Source organism: Brachyistius frenatus, unplaced genomic scaffold (assembly GCF_029030835.1).
Source record: "Brachyistius frenatus isolate BFR_SWC_R1_liver_20210118 unplaced genomic scaffold, ASM2903083v1 Contig_5, whole genome shotgun sequence".
Taxonomy (NCBI): Eukaryota; Metazoa; Chordata; class Actinopteri; family Embiotocidae; genus Brachyistius; species Brachyistius frenatus.
Window position 1 is genome coordinate 7,286,622 of NW_027210604.1, and position 21,231 is coordinate 7,307,852.

Sequence of the window (21,231 nt, forward strand, 5' to 3'; positions counted from 1 at the left end):
GACAGTATGCTCAGACTCTTTCACTTTTTGCACACTTGATTGTGTTGTAGAGTTATCATTGAATGGATAAAACTGTAATTTTTGTCCACATAAACCTACTTGCAATAATCCTTTCTGAAGTTAAACGATGTTATCAGAATGTTTTGCACATCGATTGAAAATCGAAAAACTGAAATTTCTGATTTATAAAAGTATTGACCTTTATTCAGTACGTTGTAGAAACACCTTTATCCTTTTTTCCTTTTACAGTTTCAGGTCTGGGTGAGTCTATTCCAGCTTTGCACACCTGGATCTGGACAGTTTATCCCACCCCTCCTGGCTGATCCTCTCAAACTCTGTCAGATTGGATGGCATGCTTCTAAGAACTGCCAACTTCAGGTCTCTCCACAGAGATTCTAAGGGGTTTAAGTTTGGCCTCTGGGCTTTGGGTTTTGGGCTTTGGCCCCCTCCCACCCCCCGGCTTACGCTTTTTCTTCAAGGACTTCTCTTTTCAACTCTGTCCAGTCTCCCTGCTCCTACCACTGAGAAGCATGTATGAAACTACCACCACCATGCTTTACTGTGAGGATGGTACTAGCAGAGGAAGAGCGACATTGTGCTTGGACTTCTGCTTAAATAATCACATTTTTGTCCCATTCTACAAGAGAATCCTTTTCCCTCATGCTTTCAGCATATATAAATGCCATTAAATGTTTCTCCCATCTCTGCAGAGGACTTCTAAAGCTCTGTTAAAGGATCTGTTGGTATCCTAAGCGAAAGTCCTGTGTTTGATCTATCTAATTGCCCCGAACTTCTCCTTTGCTCTCATCATAATTACAGCAGCAACTAGCGGTCACAATAAATGTAACCTTACGGCCCACAAGGTGCTGGTAGGTTCGCCCAGTCTGAAGCATGGGCGTGATGACAACCGATAAGGGCCATTTAATAGTCTGATAAGATTCAAATTGGGTGAATGGTTTTTCTGCAGTGATTTTTCCTCTAGCAAATACCAAAACAATTGCTGCCTTCTTTTTTTTTTTTTTTTTTCTTCAAATTTTCTAGCTGTGAATTATATTTTCCTTGTAAACCTTACTGTTAATTCCATTATGGCTCTGCCAATGGGCTGAAGCTATTCTAAAATTAAATTTGTGAGAAAGAGTGTGAGAATAAATGAGAGAAAGTAAGGAGGGGAAGCAGATGAATCAGAAGAAGAGACAAAGAGTAAATGAATTGTAATTGAAGCTTCTGTAATATTGTTTATGCAATAGGCTGGATTGTTGAAATTGAATTGGGGAGAGGAGATAAGGAGACATAAGTGAGGGAATGCGAGGGTGCCAGAACTGATACAAGGATTTTGATGAGGACCTTGAACTGTTTTCTAAACATTGGTCTATAGGTTATCTGTCAAACGAATACAGCACAGCCTATGTGAATTTAGAGAGAGAGAGAGAGAGAGAGAGAGAGAGAGAGAGAGAGAGAGAGAGAGAGAGAGGTGGGGTGGTGTGTGTGTGTGTGTGTGGGGGGGGGGGGTGTTTTGGCTTTCATCAGTCACATCTCGCTGTGGGAGGGGGATTGAAGCGGCTGCCTCGGAGCTCTCCGGTAACAGAGACAGTGCACGGTACTGACTCACACTGGCGATCCACACACCGCACATTTTAGACTCCAGCCAACCTGACTTGCGGCCGAAGACCCGACAGGAGGACGACGGAGAAGACGTAAAGGAACTTTCCTCTGATTTCGGTCTGTTTTCGATACGCTCTTGGCAGCATCTTTCCCACATATTCGGGCATCAGATAAAGTATGTTACAGGTTCTGAAACACCAGATGGCGGCGAGTTGAAATATCATTAAAAGGCATCTGCGTGTGTTGGGACGGGACAATGAGCTTTCCCCCCCCCACGTATTTCATTTAAAACTGCGGACAACTTCGTTTGAGCCCGGTTTTATTTTCATCTTGAAATTTGTCAAACATCATCCTCCAACTCCTCCTCCTCCTCCTCCTCCACCACCACCACCTCGTCCTCCTCCTCCTCCTCTTCCTCCTCCGACCGTCTTCACTTGATAAAAAAAAAACAGCCATCAAGGAGACAAGACTACAATCTGCCTGCCAGCGGTCAAAGGGAATCAAAACAATCAGCAGCACAGGACTGGACTCTCACAAGGATGCTACTCCAGCACAGAGACTACTAGACGGTCCAAACAGCCGCTGCCAATATGTTTAGGCGAGGTAAGAGAAAGGAATTCACTTGTTTCTGTTGCTGGTGATTTGGAGCGCGTGTGGCCGGCCTGTTTATTATCTGTGTCAATGGATGCGTGTTAATACAAATTCTTGGAAGTATTTTATTTTATTATTATTTTTTTTTTGTGTGGCTAAATTGAGTTGGAAATTAATCTCTAGGTGCCACCTTAACAACTTACCAGTTGTCCTTACCATCCGGGACTGGAATGGAAATTAAATATTTATTCACTTCATGTAAAAATGATTCTTAAAATAGCGAACCGCTGCCGCACTGCAGTTTGTGGTACTTGCCTGCACGAGGATGGCTGTTGCGCGTGTGTGCGAGAAAAAAAAAAATAGGAAGAGATTGCGTGAGAATAAGCTCAAGAAAGAAAAAGTTAATACTTTGCCTTTTATGTTTTCTGAAGTTTCACTCGTTTTGATCACTTTGTGCGCGCGTGCACATGTGGCTTTTTGGTGCGCACGCTTTTGCGTGCGCGTGTGGTTCAAATTGGCGTGGCAGAAAGGAGGCGCTCAGCCGACCGACAGCCGGGTGTTTTGACTTGTGTCTGCAGTGAGGGAGATGATGACTCTCCCACCGGGTCCGCGGGCCCTGGGAGAATAAAAACCGGTGGAAGTATTGCCCAGAGAATTAACAGCGTGCGTCCAGCGCCTGCTGTTTACTCTGACACCGACACACTGCTGTTTTGTGGTGAGGAAAGGTATTAAGTTTTACCACAATGACCTTGCCTGTGCATGTGTTGACAGGGAAGCTCTAAAAAAAAAAAAAAACACCTCTCTCCCCAACATCTTTTCTGTACGAGCGCGCGCGCGTACACACAAACGCGCACGTGTGAGACAGGGTCCAAATAACATCACTATGAACAAAAAAGCCATTTCACAAATTGATGTTCCATATTAAACAAAACACCAGTCATCTTGTCATAACTGAAAATGTGATGGGAATAATGAAAACCTGGGCTACACACACATTTGAAAGAAATGTATTTTTGGTGTGTGGAGTGGTGACTCATCTGTCAATCAGGCCCCCCTCCCCACCCTCCCTCAAAAAAAAAAAAAAAAAAAAAAAAAAGGGCTCTAGTGAAAGGCAGCTTGTCAGGGAACTGTTTTGTGATGAGTGTAGTGCACGGCTGACTGAACCCTGAGAACATAATAGAAAAACATCTTTAATAGAGACACTGGAAGTCTGTCATTTGTCATTTCAGTGCAGTCCAACACAGAGGAGGGAAACAACGTGCATACATCCATGCACATCATTATCTATTAGCTCACTTGGTTGGACCGAGTCAGGGCACAAGCTGGGCGATCTCCTCATTAAGGGTGGGACCTAATGGGCTTGACAGAGGGCTGATTAGTGCTGTGTGTGTGTGTGTGTGTGTGTGTGTGTGTGTGTCTGTCTGTGTGTGTGTGTGTGTCTGTCTGTGTGTGTGTGCGTGCGCGACAGAGAGACAGAGAGCGTGTGCTGGCTTCAGGGAGACAAGCTTTAATTTTAATCTTCCTGTAATTTCAGATGGATAGCACCCACCCTCCCACCCACCCGTACACGCAGCAAAAACACACAGTGGCGATGGCTGGTGCCTCGCTTTGTATCTCCTCCTACAAATATGCGACTGTCAGTCACAATCATAAAATTCAGAGTAATTGTGCGAGTCTGCCTGCGATAAAGTTATCTACGTCCGTCACCTTTACCTACAGTATCTCTGCGGTGGGACAAAACAAGAGAGGGAGAGAGGAGAAGGAGGAGAAGTGGTCGAGTGTAATGAAACCCCCCCCCCCCTCTCTTTCTCTTCTTGTCTGTCTCTCGTTCTTTCTCTGTATTTCTCTGCTTGGCCGCCTCCTGCTGCCAGCCTCAGACTGAGAGAAGAGAAGCCTGGCAGGCTGATTGGCTACTAGCTGACTGGTTTGGGTAGCTGCCGAAGCTTTGTTTCCCAGCTTGTTTGAAGCTGGATTTGTTTCCCTTCCTTGACTTTGTCTTTGTCACCCAACTTTCCAGTTGTCTCTCTATTTATCTATAGTTTATTTATTTTTATTTTTTCCCCACAGTAATGTGACACTGTGTGAGCAAAAATATGCCAGACCTTGAAAGTACTTATGAAAAGAGGAGCTCTTTTACTAAAAAAAATAAATTAAAAAAAAGACACGCGGAAGGCTTTATTATGCTCTGTCACAATCTGTAAAAGTGCGCAGCCATTTGTGTTTTCAGCTGCAGGCTGGCAAAACGCGTATGATCGATTATTATGATTAGTTTCTTGATTGCTCTCCTAATTTGTCAATAAAATGCTGGAGAATTGTAAAAATGATATTTTCCAGAAAACAAAAGTTTTAATCTTCAAATAGGTGTTTTATTCAACCAACCGCCCCCACCCTCACCCCACCCCCCAAAAAGGTAGTAATCATACAATAACGATAAATCCTCAAATTTTAGAAGCTTGACTGTCAAATATTTAATACTTTAGCTTTGAAATAAATGTACAAAAAAGATTAGTAATTTTTTTTAAACAGCTGCAGATATAATTTGTCAATTGAGTTCTGACTTTGTTGTCTTTTTATTTGAAGCTCTACTTTCTGCATAAAATTACAGTTTAGGCACATTCATTTATTAATATTTATAAATGGCTAATTAACACTTTTCTTTTGTCTCTTGCTAATTCGGTGATGTAACCAGTACACTCGTCAAAAGCTAAGAAGCATTCATCTGTTTTTATCCCTTTTAGAAAATTGCCAGATTCAGTGAAGCTTTTTGACACTTATTAGTCAATTATACTCATAAATCAGATGTAAGCATGCTATTTCATCATTCAGTGCAAGGTGCAAACACTAACAAGCACCACTGAGTAGAAGTCAGATAGTGCGAATGTATTTTTAATGTAATTGTGGATCAGACAAACAAATGAAATCTATTGATAAATACGTATTATGTTCTCAAGGTTTTGACAGCCGTTTGATGGACAGGGCTTTCTCGAGAGCATTGGAAAATGGCACTGCACCATCACATCCTGCTGCAGCAAGATTCAACATTAGCAGACATTCTGGATTCAAAAGCCTAAACATTTTTCAGAATGGGTTGGCTGGCTGCTGGTTGAACTGGATAAAGAAATAAGGACATTGATTTTAAAAACATTATTGGTTGAATCCATTTCAGGCAATAACAGTGTAATCTAGGGTTTTGTCCCCACGTTGCTGGGCAATGTCAAAAACTTTGAAGTTTAGTCGCCAATATAAACAAAATATTTGTGTAGTTTGAATTCATCTTTTTTTTTACTGATGCAGTTTGTAGTATCACTTTCCACTAGACTTAGTTAATCAAATTAAACATCATTAAATGTGTAGCTACTGTGACCCCCCCTCCCCCCCTCAATGCCTGCCTACATACACCCCCATTTTGAGCAAATATTTGCTTACATTCAGGGCAAACAAGCACCATTAATTGTTTGCTGATTTAACTATCAGAAGTTCCTCGGTACAATATATGCATGGATGTACAGACGAGTATTGATTGAGGACTTTCATACAAAAGAACATTTTAAAATATGATGATTCCCAAGACAGTTCTGCTGAGTGTCTTCTTTTCTGTGATTTCTAAGATGATTTATTTAAAGATATTATTTTAAGATAATGATATCCTTGGGAAGTGTAAGTCATACTCAATATCCGTCACTGTATATCATGTCTGTGTGTTAGACTTAAATAAGCAGCGGAGTACAAATGTTGATGCACTCATTCCTTTCCCCTCATGTGACATTTTTACCTCATGCCTCACCCGCAGTGTTCTTCCTTCAACGTCAACTCATGAAGTCTACAGAAACCGCAAAATAGTATGTGGGTTTGGATTTGATTTATAAGTTCAGTCCATATGGGAAAAAGCACGATTTTGCAGCTCCTACTTGAGTTATGAACTTCAGCTTTTGAAGGCATGACACATTTCTTCTTTTATCATCACTTCTTAATATAATTTCATCCTCACACTTTCCTCCTCGGCCCCGTCGTTGACTGCACTGTAATCCACCAATTTTTTTTTTTGTAATATCTGAAGCAGTGAAATGTTCTGTGATATTACCTTCAGCAATGATAATCTATAATGAACCTCTGCTCAGTGCTGAAATTCACTGATCAATATCAATATATGATGGTAAAATTGCAAGCCCCTGTTCATTCAGGCTGTAGCCTCCGCCTTGCTCGAGGGCCGCTGGCTTTCTCTGGGCCCACATGTGAATAAAATCTCGCCTGATTGCGAAACTTTCCAGCGGTATCATGGAATTCCTGCTCAACTCGAGCTTTAACGAACGAGAAGTTTGCCCTGATTAAACCCCCAGCGATTCTTCGTGCATACTGTATGTTCATGCAGTACTGTTGGCCGTCAGTTGTGCTAATTAGGTTAAAATAACATGTACTCTCCACAATTTGATACGCGTTTTGAAATAACACCGTCAGAAACATAGTATCACATGGTGCATCTGATGGCAGTGAGCTGACAGTTGCATTGGCGCACATACATTTTGACTGCAGGCCATTGTCAAGTCTACAGTCAAACAATTAGACTCTACTGTTGCTCTTCTGCATTGCTCTGTATATGTGTGTGTGTGTGTGTGTGTGTGTGTGTGTGTGTGTGTATGCGCGCACGTACTAGCATCTATGATCGCCTTGATGGATGATAATAACATATGGATTGGTGACAAAATGTTTATTCGGGTCGTGAAGCACCAAATGGTGGAGTAATTGAGTGCCGAGATTGATCCAAATTTGCTCTTGCAGAACCGACATCCTGAGGCAGCGCACAGATTTTACGGATTAGCACACAAATACGGGGAATACGGTACTTTGTGTGGACTCTGTGAAGATATTAGGGAGCTAAATCATCTTGGGATTCGGTGACTGGAATGGAAGTCATATGATAATCAATTACATCGCTAATGCAAGTCACAGTGGAGAGCAGGATGAAACGCATCACTACACACATGACCACACGCGGCGAGCGTCCATGTGATGGCTGTGCATATCAATGACCTTTGCAACCGCTCCTCCTGCACTGATCTCAAGGTCACTCACAGACTCCTTCTTTCTTCTTGCTGTATCCTGAGCTCAGTGTGGTCCACCTGCTGAATCCTATTTTATCATTAAGTCGCTCGACAATTTTGGGGAACGTGCGCCACATTTTACAGTCGATGCATCGTGTACAAATTCGTTCAAATAATTACTGGGACGGATGTTTTGCAGCTCCGAGCTTCTAAACTGGTGAACTCTTGCAAACACAATGCAAAAAACCCCCACGATGAGCAGAAATTGTTTTGATGCTAAATAAACAAACACCAAGTGACACAAATTATGCTGTACAGAGCATGAAATGGTATTTCACAATGGCCCTCTGGTGTTTTCTTCTAACTTTCCTGCCAAGTAAAGATTTATCACACATTTGTTTTTACATAAAAACATACTGTTTTGCACTTTCAATATTTTTCAGTAGGTTAAAGGAGCCAGCCACAGCAAAGGAGTCATTACTTAGCTCTATTTTTAAAGCCACAAAAAGGTGTTGAAAACCATAAGGTGAGCATCGCAGAATGGACAAGGCACAAAAGGTTTATTGCTCGGCTCGCTCTAATTATACTCGTACTACGTGTTTAATTGCCACTGCAGTAAAGTGGCTTGCTGAATTGTTGGTAAATACGGTGCGCTAATTGGCTTATGAATCTCCACGGCGTACCCTGAGAGCTGACTGCACTCGCAGCATAAAGGTCCTGTGTGAATAAAATGCCCAATCAAACGAGACATTACTCCATCAGGACTCCTGTGAAGGCCTTTTGATTGCAGGGTCACGTAGCAACAGCTGGGTCTGGTTGTGCATTTACTGCATGTACTGCAAGTGTTTGTGAGAGTGTGAGAGAGAGAGGGAGGGAGAGAGAGACCAAGGCTGTGAGTGAGATGCGTGATTGTGTCCGCGTGTGAGAAACTTTTCGGAGGAGAGGCATACAAATGTGCGTAATCACATAGCAAGAACACGGTTCTCGTAAGGATTTTGTGTTTGCGCGTGTTCGAGCCTCAGGAGTCGTTAGTGTAAATGTCAGATCAGGAGCATTAGAGAGGAGTTCCACTGTGTACTAAGCAGATGCTGATGCAGGCGTGCAGAAAAAAAAGAAAAAAAGAGGAAAGGCTGGGGATTAAGAGTGAGACAGAAAGACGGACACGGGAAGAAAATGAATGATTATTAAGAAGCCGGCTTCACCTGGAGGATAAAGGAACGCACAAAGAAAGAGAGCGAGGCCAGTGGCAGGTGAAGCTGGTGGAGCCGATCACGTGGGTGCTTCAGTGTCTCCTCCTCTCTCTCTCTCTCTCCCAGGAACTTTGGTATTTTCTTGTCACCAGGGGGGAGAGGCAGCTGGATGAACCAGTCGCTTGCAGCAGCATCCTCATCTGCTTATTGAAGTGAATGAGCCATAAACATTTTTGAGACATTTCTTTCTGAGAGTGACACGAGAAAATGGATATGAATTTCATGTCTGTGCATTAAGTACAGAGAGAGAGAGTACCTACGCCTAGCAATAAAGCTGGAGGCAGAGGGAAACATGCAGCCTGACTCTGTTCAAAGTTAAAAGAAAATACCAACCAACACCTGTAAAGCTTACAAAATAATAGGGTGTATCGTGTTTGTTTAACCGGCGCATATACAGAAATATAAAAAAGGCAGTTTGTGACTTTATGGGGAGTGCTTGAGGTACTTCTCAGCAAACAGCAGCTCATACAGTGTGTGGCTTTAATGCAGGCGGCCAGTTGTAATTTCTGTACTGGCACAGTGATATCAAACATCTGAACCTCATTGTGACGACACGGCCGACAAATATAACCAACATGTCACTCCTGCTAAAAGGTTGTCGTTTTTATATTTGTCACCAAGCATTTGAAAAATGAGATGCAAAAAAATAAATAAAAAAAGCTGTAAGTTTTAAAAGTGTTGCATTGATAATTATACTATATTGAGAAAAACTGAAAGAAAAAGAAAGAAAGCAAAAAGGTTGAACTATTCCTTTAAACAGACGCCATGAAGTCTCACATATTTGTCCACAAACTGTCTTAAGTCCCATATTTGTTCACTGTTTCTGGTACGTTAGTCAAAAAGTGACAGATGCAGTATCAATCAGCACACGTACCGCATAACGGCTTCCTTTGTGACCAAGTCCCATGCAGGATATATCTCCTTCATCCCCCCTCCCCGCCTCAAATCTCCTCTCCTCCCATGTCTTCTTCTCTGTAGCTGGTTCGCTCTGTACCTGTTGAATAATTGATAGCTGTTTTGGTTTCCGATAAGGCATTTGGGGTCCACAGCTCTCAGCAGTATGGGCTTGCTGCTTTCCTCACGGCAGATCACACAGCTCGGTCCATCCTTTCACTCCCCCTCTCTTCCCTTTTCTTCACTCTGCCTCCCTCTCTTTTTTTTTTTAATTTTTTTTTTTTTTATCATCTTGTCTTCTTCTAGTCCACATGCCAGTTATTCTGATATGTGCCACCCGCAGTCTCTGTGACATGCTTGCGTGCATGTTGTTTTGTATTGTAGCCACCAGCTCTAATTCCATGTTCTATTCTGATAAGGTCTTGATATTCATCTTCTGATTACAAAGAACCTTGTAAACATAAATAAATGCTGAATATTGTCATGGAAACAGGACTTGGGGGTACAAAAAAAAAAAGTAAATAGGATAAGCTATTTAACGTGCTTGCATAAACTGGCTCTTATCGCAGCTCCCCTACTACAACATGCAGGTTGTTACATGGGATCTGAGTTGCACCCTGGTGTTTACAGAGGGGAGACAAAATGCTTCTTATGAAAGAGTTTCAACTTTGAAGAGGCTGATTCATCATTGCTAAGAAATCTAGAAGTGTCTGTAAAGATGGCTGTAAGCCAATTAGCAGAATTGAAAAACTTGTACTGTCAATCATATCTTAGATAGTTTCAACCTGAAAGTGCAATTCCTCTGAGATAAGGCAGTGTCAAGAGACTTCACTCACGAGAAAACAGCAGTATTAGTTGTGTATTCATATGCCTTAGGCCATGTTCCCCATTCATTTGAATGAGTCTCTCTGTTGGTGCAGTGGGGGTGCCAACGCAGACAACTTGGCAAGAAAATGTTGAACTTGGTTCAACTTTTGCCTGAATTCTATGCAGTTCAGCAAGACGCTGCGCTGGCAAATGGAAACGGTGGAAGCACACAGGCGAGAGCAGCAGGCTGCTCTCCGAGCAGAGCAAAACCTCGTAGGGAGGAGGGCTGGGTGGATGGCTGGGTCAACAGAGTGTGTGAATTTGACACTGGAGACTGCTGACCATGTCCAGCTTCCATACAGAAGGTAATATTTCTCTAGGTCATGCCAAGCAAAGCGGTTAAACACGACGACAGTTACTACTATTACTTAATCTAGTAGTTTATGTCATAAAACATTCACATAAATAGGTTTTTTTTTTTTAATATCTATTATGTGCAACGTTGGGAAGGCACAATGATGTGGTGTCTTGTATGAATCTGAAATAACAGCAAAGGCAAATAATGTATGTTGTTATCATAAGTTTTGACTGTTTTCACGGACGTATGAAATCATCTAGCAGTGTTCATCTTACATAACATGAGATAAGAACCTGCAGATCACTTTGCCTCCATAAAGCCCTCTTGTCCTTATTCTGCATTTAAATTCTCAAATCAAAATTCTAATACCTCATCCTCTTTTATGTTTCTGCACATTGGAATTCAACCTCACACTGTATGATCCATTCATGCTGCAGCGCTGTTTGTACTTCAGTTGCTTTAAGTCATTTTTCATTTATTATTTATGTTGTTTTGTCTACCCCCTGCAACTAACCACAGATTAATTGCTTGTGTATCCCTACGTATTAGTATATTAATATGCATATAGAAAAAAGTGCCTTGCAACCTTTCATCTCTATTTGTTGGTTTGGTTTCTGAAGCTCTCTGCTTTGTTTCTGTCTGTCTCACCTTTTACTGTGCAGTAAAGTGTTAAGTGTCTGTTACCCAGCATGTGGGGAATTGAAGGAGATAGGTTAAAGAGGCAGAAGAGTTCATCAAACCCAGGACAACAAGTCAATTCCTCCTGATTTACCACATCAATCACCATCTGTCCCACACGGTTTCCACACACACACACACACACACACACACACACACACACACACACACACACACACACACACACACACACACACACACACACACACACACACACACACACACACACACACACACACACACACACACACACACACACACGTGTCGGCACATACATAACCACTTAAAGAGACACATGCACATGCTGACTCGCTCTTTTTTTAACATCTTCTGCCTCTCTCTCTGTACTGCAGTATAGACAGACAGGAGCGGCAGCAGTAGCAAGTCTTACATAACTACATCACTGCATTAACGAGCCCATCTGCCTCTGACTGGTGCTTACACTAACAGTTGGAGCGCAGTTTTAAATGATATACCCTGATATACATGTGCACAAACACCACCAAGAACACCTCAACTCTTCTTTATTTTAGCAGGTGAAAACATGTACGATTTTGTTATTGATTATATTTTCATCCTATAAGAATTGGGAAACTTGCAAATTTAAACTTGAAATCCAGGCAAAATGCTATTGGTAAACAATCGGTTAAATGATTCACAGGAAAATTAGTCAGCAATGAGATTGACGATTGAGTCATTTAGTAATGTGCTTTTTGGATCATTTTCTAATACCTGCACCGTTGTCTCTGTCCCTTTTACATGTTCATCTGTGCTTTTTGCTGGATCTGGGCTCTAAAGCAGACTCCTTGATACTCTGCGCACACACACACACACACACACACCACACACACACACACACACACACACACACACACACACACACACACACACACACACACACACACACACACACACACACACACACACACACACACACACACACACACACACACACACTTGCCAGGACCCAGCAGTGGGTTTAATGAAGTTCATCCTGATCCACTTTTACTGATGCTAAATCCAAGTCCTGACTAAATTCCTAAATTAGCCCCAAGGACAGCAAATAAGTAAAAGCCAAAAATGACTTCGCCTCACAAAGCCGAGGCAAAAGTGCAACCGGCACACCACACAACGACACTAACGCATGAAATGGCTGAAATTAGAAGAAGTATTTTTTGGGAGTCTGTGTTTGATGCGTGCCTCGGAGTGACGAGGGGAAGTAAAGATGGAGTGATGTGAGAGTGCAGGAGATGAGGGACGTGTGAGAAAGTGTTGTTTGTCTGCTGCCACATCTTGTTTGTGTCTTGAATCTTAGTCTCATTACAACATGGTGTTCGTCCATGTGTATTCAGTGTGTGTGTGTGTCACACTTGGTCTTATGTAACAATCATAGGCTCAGCTGGAGACGCTGTACAGATGAATCCCAGGATGCGCTTTTATTGGATTGAGAGAGGATGGTTTTCTGGAAAACAACTAATAAAGTAATCAGAGGCAAAGTTTTTAACAGAACTGGAAAACACATGTAAATCAGCATCATATTGCACATCATTGCACAAACCCGGAGTCATTTTCATGACATTACATTCATATTTAAGGCCTCACTGATGCTTTTTCCTAGAATGAGTGAGCCAGAAAGGCTTTAAAATATTTTGTTTTCAGCAGTTTTTTTTCCTGGTATATTGCATTCAACCTAGAACATCTATTTTTTTGTCGGGTGGGTTATATTTATAATTTTCAATAAAAGTAAAGTATATATCCAGTATTTGTTGATAGCATGCTTAAAATGGCTGAAATTTGTGACGAACTAAGATTTCAAAAGAATGAATTAGAAATACTAAACCGACCCTGCTTCTGTCTACTCTGTGCTCAGAAAATTACAAATGATTTGTACATGATGGGCTCAAGGTTGAGGCTGTAATAATCCATAGTGAATTTTCCTTTTATAGCGAGCTTTGATTTAGCAAGCTTTGATTTTATGTCAGTAATCATTTAAATGGTAGTTTGTGGCTGGGAATGAAACATCTCATTTATGGCATGTTAACAGTGGTACAGTACATTTGCTTTTGAAACATGGAGAGATTATTACAGGTTGATATCACAAGAATGGACCAGAATCTTGACTCAAACCTACGTTGTGCGCCAAGACAGCATTAGACATAGTGAGCTTTAAATAAAAGTGTCAAGATGGTAGAGCTATTGTTGATAGAGCTGGTTTATGGTTGTTCTGCTGTCCGATGTAAGTGGTGTTTATGGGAAACTTGTCCCTGCAGCATCTGTGCTGATGTTAACGTTGAGGGCGAGGGTCTGTTAGAGGAGGACTGCTACAACACAGACACCAAGGTGTGCTCGCTTCACATCTGAACTGACTATTACAGCGGTGAGGGGAAGGAAGGGTGAAGACATCCACGGTGCACCCTCTGAACTCCCTCTCCCCCTTTAAACAATACTGCATTAATCTTCTTAAGCTGTCAACATGACTGAAAGCTGATGAAGCACAAGTGCGCAGAGAGGAGAAAACACTCCTGCCAAGTAGACAACAGCTTGTGACTAATAGTGAGTTTAGCACAGCTCACCAAGCTCATAACTGAGTTGTAGCACCATCATCCTGGCACAATTTAATCACTGCTTTGAGAAAGGTGCTTGTTTCTGCTGAGTCATGAGTCAGTCCAACTCTTCACCTGGAATGTGTGACCTTCCTGTAACCCTGGTCGGGCCAGCTTTTTTTTTTTTTTTTTTTTCCCCAGATGTGCAATTTAACAGATGCCACCACTGGTTAAAAAGTTAATGTCATCTCACCCACGCTACAGGAGACATCGTTGTTGTTATGCAGGTGTGAGTTAAAGGTGTGCATGCAGAGGCTGTGTGGAGCAATTGCTGTAACACTGAGAGCTTGTGAGAAAGAGCGGGGAAAGGAAAATGAGACAGGCTGAGGGGAGTCTGCCGGAACAGAAACATTCATACTCGTGATCTTCACAGTACAAAATTTTTTACACCTTTGCTGGCACCTGTTATTTAGTGATATAATGATCTGACAGATAATCACAACACAACAGATGCCAACCTCATAATACAGCGAGTCCCAAAAAGCTTGTGTGACCTGTGTTGTTGTTATGCTTTCTACAGTGCTACTGCCCCAATAAGGATCTGGCAACTACACTGCAGCACAGCTGTCATGAAGATGGGCTGCCTTCCCAACTACACCAGCTGTGCCAGCCCAACCATCACTTAATCACCCAGGGAGGGAAGAAGGGATGGAAGGAGAAAGGGAAGGAGAGGGAGGGAGAGGTGAGAGATAAAAAAAAAAGAAAAAAAAGAAAGAGCAAATGTTGAGGGTGAGGATGCTGGAGTCAGAAGAAATTAGATAAAGAAAAACTGCAGAAAACAGAGAGGAACAATGGAAGAGGCAAAAACCTTAAGGGGGTGAGGAAGTTATGAAGAAAGGGGGTGGGGGGAGCAGATACTTCAGGAGGAAGGTAAAGGTGATGGATTTGAGAAGCAAGGAATGCAAAGGGGGAGGAATAGATGTATGAGGAAAACAAAGAGGCATGACACGCAAGAAAAAGTGGAGAGGAAGGTGGGTGTAGGAAGAGAGTAATGACGGTGAGAGTGATAACATGAGGATGGGAAAGGTGAGAGAGCGATTTGTAAAAGGAAATAGAGAGCTGAACTGAAAAAAAATAAATAAATGACCCGCATGGTGGAATGATGAAAAACGTGGAGGGCATAGTGTGAAAGAGATAGACCAGGAAGGAGGGGAAGATAATGTTAAACATGTTTTAGGTTGATTTTTCAGCTGGCCAAATCAATTCAGGTGCAATCAGTCTTGTAATAGCTCGAGCAGTATGCAACCACACAAAACTCACTACGCTATACTTAGCAGACAGGAAGTTTTGACAGACTGCTTCGGTACAAACACTCAGCCTTGAGGTCTGACTGACATGTTAAAAACAGGTGATATACTTAAACAACAAAAGGAAAGTTAGCTTTTTCAATCATCTAGTCAACAAACATATAAATAGATGAAATATTCCTCTGTAGAAAAGGTAAGGGCACCCTTGGCATCAAAAGCTAAAACTGCCCCTTTTCACAGAAATAACTTCTTTAAGGCTTTTTGCACAACTGTCCACCAGTGTCTAAGATCGGTTTGCTGTAATGTTTGACCACTCTTCCATGCAAAATTCGCTCAGCTGCAAGATGTTTGAAGGTTTTCTTGCAAGTACAGCCTCTTTCAAATCCCCCACAACATTTCAAGGGCATTCAAATCTGGGAATCGACTAGGTCATTCAATAACCGTCCATTACTTCTCTCCTAGTCATTCCTTTGTGGATTTGATATAGTGTGCTTCATTTTCCTGTTGAAAGGTCCACTTCTGGTTTAACTTCAACTTTCAACAGAGGTACTCACATTATCTTCAAGCACTATTTGGATATGATGCAGAGTTAAAACAATGACAGTCCCTGAGGCACCAAAGCAACACCAAACCATGATATTTCCACCGCCGTGCTTCACAGTTGGGATATGTTCTTCTCCTCAAAACCTGTCTCTGGTCTTCACCAAACATGTCTACTGTTACCCAGGCTAAACAACTCTCCTTAATTCGTCTTTCCAGAGTAAATTATTCCAAAAGGCCAGGTCTTTGCCAGCATGTTCATTAGAAAAGTGTAGTTTTACTCTAATGGGTTTTTTTTTGGACAGCAGAGGGTTTTTCATGGCACGTCTCCTGTGCAGGTGAAATTTGTGCAATCGTTTCCTGATTATAGCTGCATGACTTTGACACCAGCAGCTGCAAGAGTTCCTCACAGATGCAGTGATGAAATTTTGGGGGTCTTGGAGACGTCTTTTCGCATCAAACAGTCTGCTCTTGGACTGAATTTGCTGAGGTGGCCAGTCCTGGAAAAATTGGCAGTCATTTGAAATCTGTGCCACCAGTAGATGATTTTTCTCACAGTGGAATGATTCATTTCAAATAATTTGGAGATCTTTTTACATACTCTGCCAGACTTATAGGCATCCACAACCTTTTTTTTTTTCCCTGAAGGCCTTAGACAGCTCTTTATATCCTGGCATGATGACACCACACACTTCAACAGCAAAGAGAACAGCAGGTTCCACCTGTCACTCCCTGAGGAGGTTCTCATCATTACACCTAATCTGGACCATTGATTCTATTTTTATGGATCTGAAGGTGTGATAAATGTAGTGTGTGTTTACTATTTCCCTGTGACTTATCTGTTTTTTGTATTTTTTGTATTATGAAAATGACTACAAAATGTCAATTTTATGTGCCATTTGTTTGAGCACATCCCCTTTTTTTTTTTTAAATAGGCATGCTTTCAAAGTTGATCAATTTACTCGTCCAAATATATCAAAAAGGACAACAATCTTCATGGCATGTAGGGACTTCTTCACACGACTGTATCTATCTATCATATTCCTTTAAGGCCTCTCTCTCTCTTCCTCTCTCTCCTCTCACTCTGAATATGTGTGACTAACACCATGTCAGGCAACGGATCTCACAGCAAATCATCCATCCCCAGGGCAGATTTGTGCTGCACTACTCAAGATTTAGGGCAACGGAGATGAGTACATTTGTCTATATTATAAAGACAGGTTATGCTTTATCTCCACACTGACTGACAATGAATCCACGCTGAAGGGAGAATCACTGATACATGAATATTAAACTTGGCTATTAAAATAAACATGTTTTATTGCCAAGATAAATATGTCCCATCAGTTAAAGTGAGTCTTTTGCTTAACCGAATCAGTCGGAGGCCATTGATCGGAGCACATGCAGTCCTGGAAAACTCGAGGTTTGTATCGGACTGAATCTGCGACTCTTGCATTCATTGACTCAGAGCTCGCAAACTCTGATAGATTTTGACAACTCTCAGGATCTACTTGTAGTACTGCCAAGTGCAATTGGATTCATTTACAAGGAAGGTTATGTATGGCCTAAACATTTGTGTTCATTTTGAGAATCAAAATAAATGCAAAGCAATTTCTTTTGTGTCACAAAACTGAGGACTGTTTCACTGTTATGAAACACAGAAGTGGAAAAAAGCAGGTTTATGCAAAGAGCAAAACAAATGAACGATGAAATACCATGAAGCATGAAAAATTGTATCAAACTAAATAATAGATGTTTGTATCCAATCAGAAATGTAAAAAAGTTCAAATCTTTGGTCTGCCTTTAACTGTGCCTGCTCCTACCTGCCCCGTCTCTTCCCATCTGTCTCCTCTGCTAGTCTGAGGGACCTTACACGCTCCGCTCGGCAACAGATCAAGACAGCTACATATTCTCCAAATGTCATTTCACAAGCATTTCCCCAGACACGTTCATGAAAAAGGTTTTTCATGTAGTCACATGTGCATGTGTGCTGCTGGCTGTACAACGTGTGGGAGTTCAGTCTGCTTTTAAAGATGCCATATTTCCTTTTGTCGAGATCAGCCGGAGTAATAACCAATTTTGTCTTGTGTATGTCATCAGCTAAATACATTACATGTGTTTCTATGGCGCCACCAGCAGTAGGATGCGAGGTAAATAAAGTATTCTGTTGTTAAAATGGTGGCGTCAGAGATGGATGGACTCTAATTCCTCCTTAATCATCCTGAGATGTCACCAGAAAAGAGGGTAATAACATGTAATCCACTTCTTCAATCCCCTCCTACTGCTGCCAGTTGTTTGGACGCTCGTTTGGTGTTTTAATAATCACAAGGGCACCTCAGCGAAGGTAGATAAATTGGATTAAATGTGTGGTGTAGATACTAAACCTGGAAACACATGCTGCACACACAAACGGGCTGCCGCTTTGTTATATTTCCTCATTTAGCCGATGCCTTGTTTATACCTCCTCCTACCCAGCACTCCAGTTTCTCTTTCCGACTACAATCCCTCCGTGTTAACCCAGAAGCCCCCTGTGGTCCGGAGGCGACGGAGCACAGACTTACCTTAAAGAGTTAGCATGGTAATACCTACTGGAATCTGAGTCAGTCAGCCAGGCCAGAGCAGAGTTAAGCCCTTGCTCTACTCACATCAAAGGGGACGGGCGATCCAAAGCAATCTCCCAGAGAGAGAGAGAGAGAGAGAGAGAGAGAGAGAGAGAGAGAGAGAGAGAGAGAGAGAGAGAGAGCGAGAAGATGGAGGGGAGGGGAGATGGAGATGGAGAAGAGGGGGGGCTGTTACATACTCCCTTTATCATGAGGAATTTTACGGTTCAGACCTGTGATTCTGAGGGGAATTTTATGGGCTGACCAAAGATGGGCAGCTTCAATTCAAAAGTAGAGCTGTCTCATCATTTCCCAAGGTGTGTGTGTGTGTGTGTGTGTGTGTGTGTGTGTGTGTGTGTGTGTGTGTGTGTGTGTGTGTGTGTGTGTGTGTGTGCGTGTGTTGCGTGTGTATGATTGTGTTTTGTGAGTCTGTGCCAACTGTACCTTTCTTTACTTTAATATTTTATCATCCTGACAGCTTATTGTTTATCAATCCCGCTTTGTACAAGCTGATTCATGCAATGCTGTTGCCTTCCACTCAGACCTGCATTTTTAATTGAATGCTTCTCCACGGGGGAAGAAAAAAAGCGATCAATTAATCAATTCATTCTGGGGGAACAAAGTTGTGTTGCGAGTTGTTTTTCTTTGCCTGGATTTCATCAATGCCATTTTAATGGCCGCAACCTTGGCAAACATATCAGCTCTATTACTTTCAGATGAACCCGTGAGCTTGTGTGAACGGTCTATCAGACTCGGGAGGGGTTTTTCATAGCCTGACCGAGATTGCAGCGTGACGCACGCATCGTTACGTGTAAACGAGTAAACACGCCAGTTAAATTGCATTAATGAAACGTGTTCTTTAGAGATTATTCATATTCTGTTTTAATTATGAGATGGTCTCACTACACGATAAGCTTCTTATCTGACTGTGGGCATCAGTTTATTTCCAAATGAGCTGATATCCACATATCTCTGCGTCCACAAAGATGTGTGTGTGCTCACTGACCACACACACATAAACAGCACCTAATACAGCCATTTCCCCTGAGAATTACGATGATATGTAAATACTTAGCATTAGCTTAAAGGCCCTGAAAACCCATATTCTCTTTCATCTTATTTTCTCATGTGACAGATTTCTGTATTTGTATTTTCATCCTAGGTTTTCTCACTTGTATCTGACAGAGTGCACCAATGTTTATATTTAAATCTGATGAGTTAGTTTGCTCTTGTTTCCAGAAACTGTCAATCAAATCTGATGAAACTGCTCCCTTATAGCTCTGATGGGTATAAGATGATTTAAATTCTTGATAAGTTATGACCAAGAATATATATATATATATATACATTTTCACTGAACTTTAACTTTTATTGTTAGTTATTTTGTCATGCATATTTAATATAATGGACAAATACCCTCAGAGATTATGTTTTGGATTTAAAGTTTTTAGGGAGGAAACAGGACAGGTTTTTATTATGTTAATGTCAACAAAGCATTTTTTAACATGGGTAAAATGTTGACTTCTACTTAACTTGCATAAATAAAAAGCCAAATATAGACGAGTATTTCTAGGAAAGCTAAACACCCGGAAACACAATGTTAATTGCATTTCTTTGGTATTTGCCTGACATCAAGGTAAAACAACTTCCTACTAGAGCAACCATTTATAACAGAGGCCATAGCACCAATTTCTTCATTAATAGTACTATATTATATACAAACAGTAATGTAACATAATGCCACCACAGTTCACACAATGTGTGTGGACAGCTGTCGGAACTCAGTGGATATTGGACACCAACCCACATGGCCAGAGCTGTAAAATATCTACTAGCCTTTATTAAAGACTACATCCAGTGTTGAAAACAAGTTTCACACTGTTCTAAACACTTACACACAAGATACTGGGTAATGCAGATTATATTAAAATCATTGATTCCACCAATTACCAATGTAATTTCATTTTACAGCAATGTTAGAACCTATCTCTTGTGCTGGTGTAACAATAACAATGTACACAATAGGTGCTAATGTACAATAAACTTAAATTGCCAGTATGTTGCAACATGAAACTGAAAAGATTTGAGGCGACAAAACTACAAAGTTGGTTGAGATGGGAGGCGAAAGAGTTTTCTTTTGAGTTTGTAGGTTCTAATATAGTCATTGTAACGGGAGGTCGTTTCATCACCAGGTAGACGAAAGAGGAAACTCAGCAACAACAGGTCACATGTTATCGTGACGTTTGATGACTCGTGCTTTTCACAGTAAGCACAGTAAAAGTTGCACCTTTGCTTTCTTGTACATCTACTGGTGCATAAATAAGCATAGCCGAGCCTCGTGCTAATTGCAAAGTACTCAGTGTACGAGTGTTATCGTAGTAAATATTAAATGACCTGAAGTAGTCTCAGGAAAGAGCTGCCAGTGTGCTGGTTTCTATTATAGAACAGGCAAGACCCAAAAAAGTGCTGAATTATTTTTAGTCTTTCAAACTGTCTCAGAGTCTGTCTCAGCTGCTCTCACGCTCACACACTCAGACAGAGCACTGGCTAAACTGAATGAAGTTTCATTCCACTGAGTATGTTCATTGACTTTGTCACCATGGTATCTGGGATAAACCAATCAATTCTCCTTCATCTTCTAGGAAGCTAGAGAGGCACTAAGCCGGTCTACGGATTGGCATTATGCATTATGGACAGACCAATTAAGAAACGGAGACAGAGCTCCGGATGGGGCTCAGACACTGAAGCAAAAGACTGAAATATGGGAAGACGACTGTAGAGACGATGCATAAAGTCAGATTGATGATGTTGAACAAAGGCGAAATGGAATAGGAATTATTTGAATAGATGAAAAAGAAAGCGACCTATCAAGCAAACAGAAAGAGATCGATGCAAATGAACAACTTTAAAGTCAGGAGTGCATTGGAGTAGAGAGTAGATTTTTGCAGTGATAAAAGCCCGGTTCAATAACCATCAGTCTTCCAGCAGGAAGGGAGGTGATACAGTGAAGGGGCTGCTGCTG

General features: G+C 41.5%; 1 protein-coding gene across 1 annotated transcript in view; it reads left to right on the forward strand.

Moving 5' to 3' along the window:
* Positions 1–1,532: 1,532 nt before the first annotated feature.
* The window catches only part of LOC138633643 (reticulon-4 receptor-like 1), an 85,304-nt gene continuing 65,605 nt past the window's right edge, over positions 1,533–21,231 (forward strand). The window contains exon 1 of the mRNA XM_069720007.1: positions 1,533–2,205. Within this exon, the coding sequence (XP_069576108.1) occupies positions 2,193–2,205 (13 nt within the window). The 5' untranslated portion in view covers positions 1,533–2,192. The remainder of the gene's footprint in view (positions 2,206–21,231) is intronic.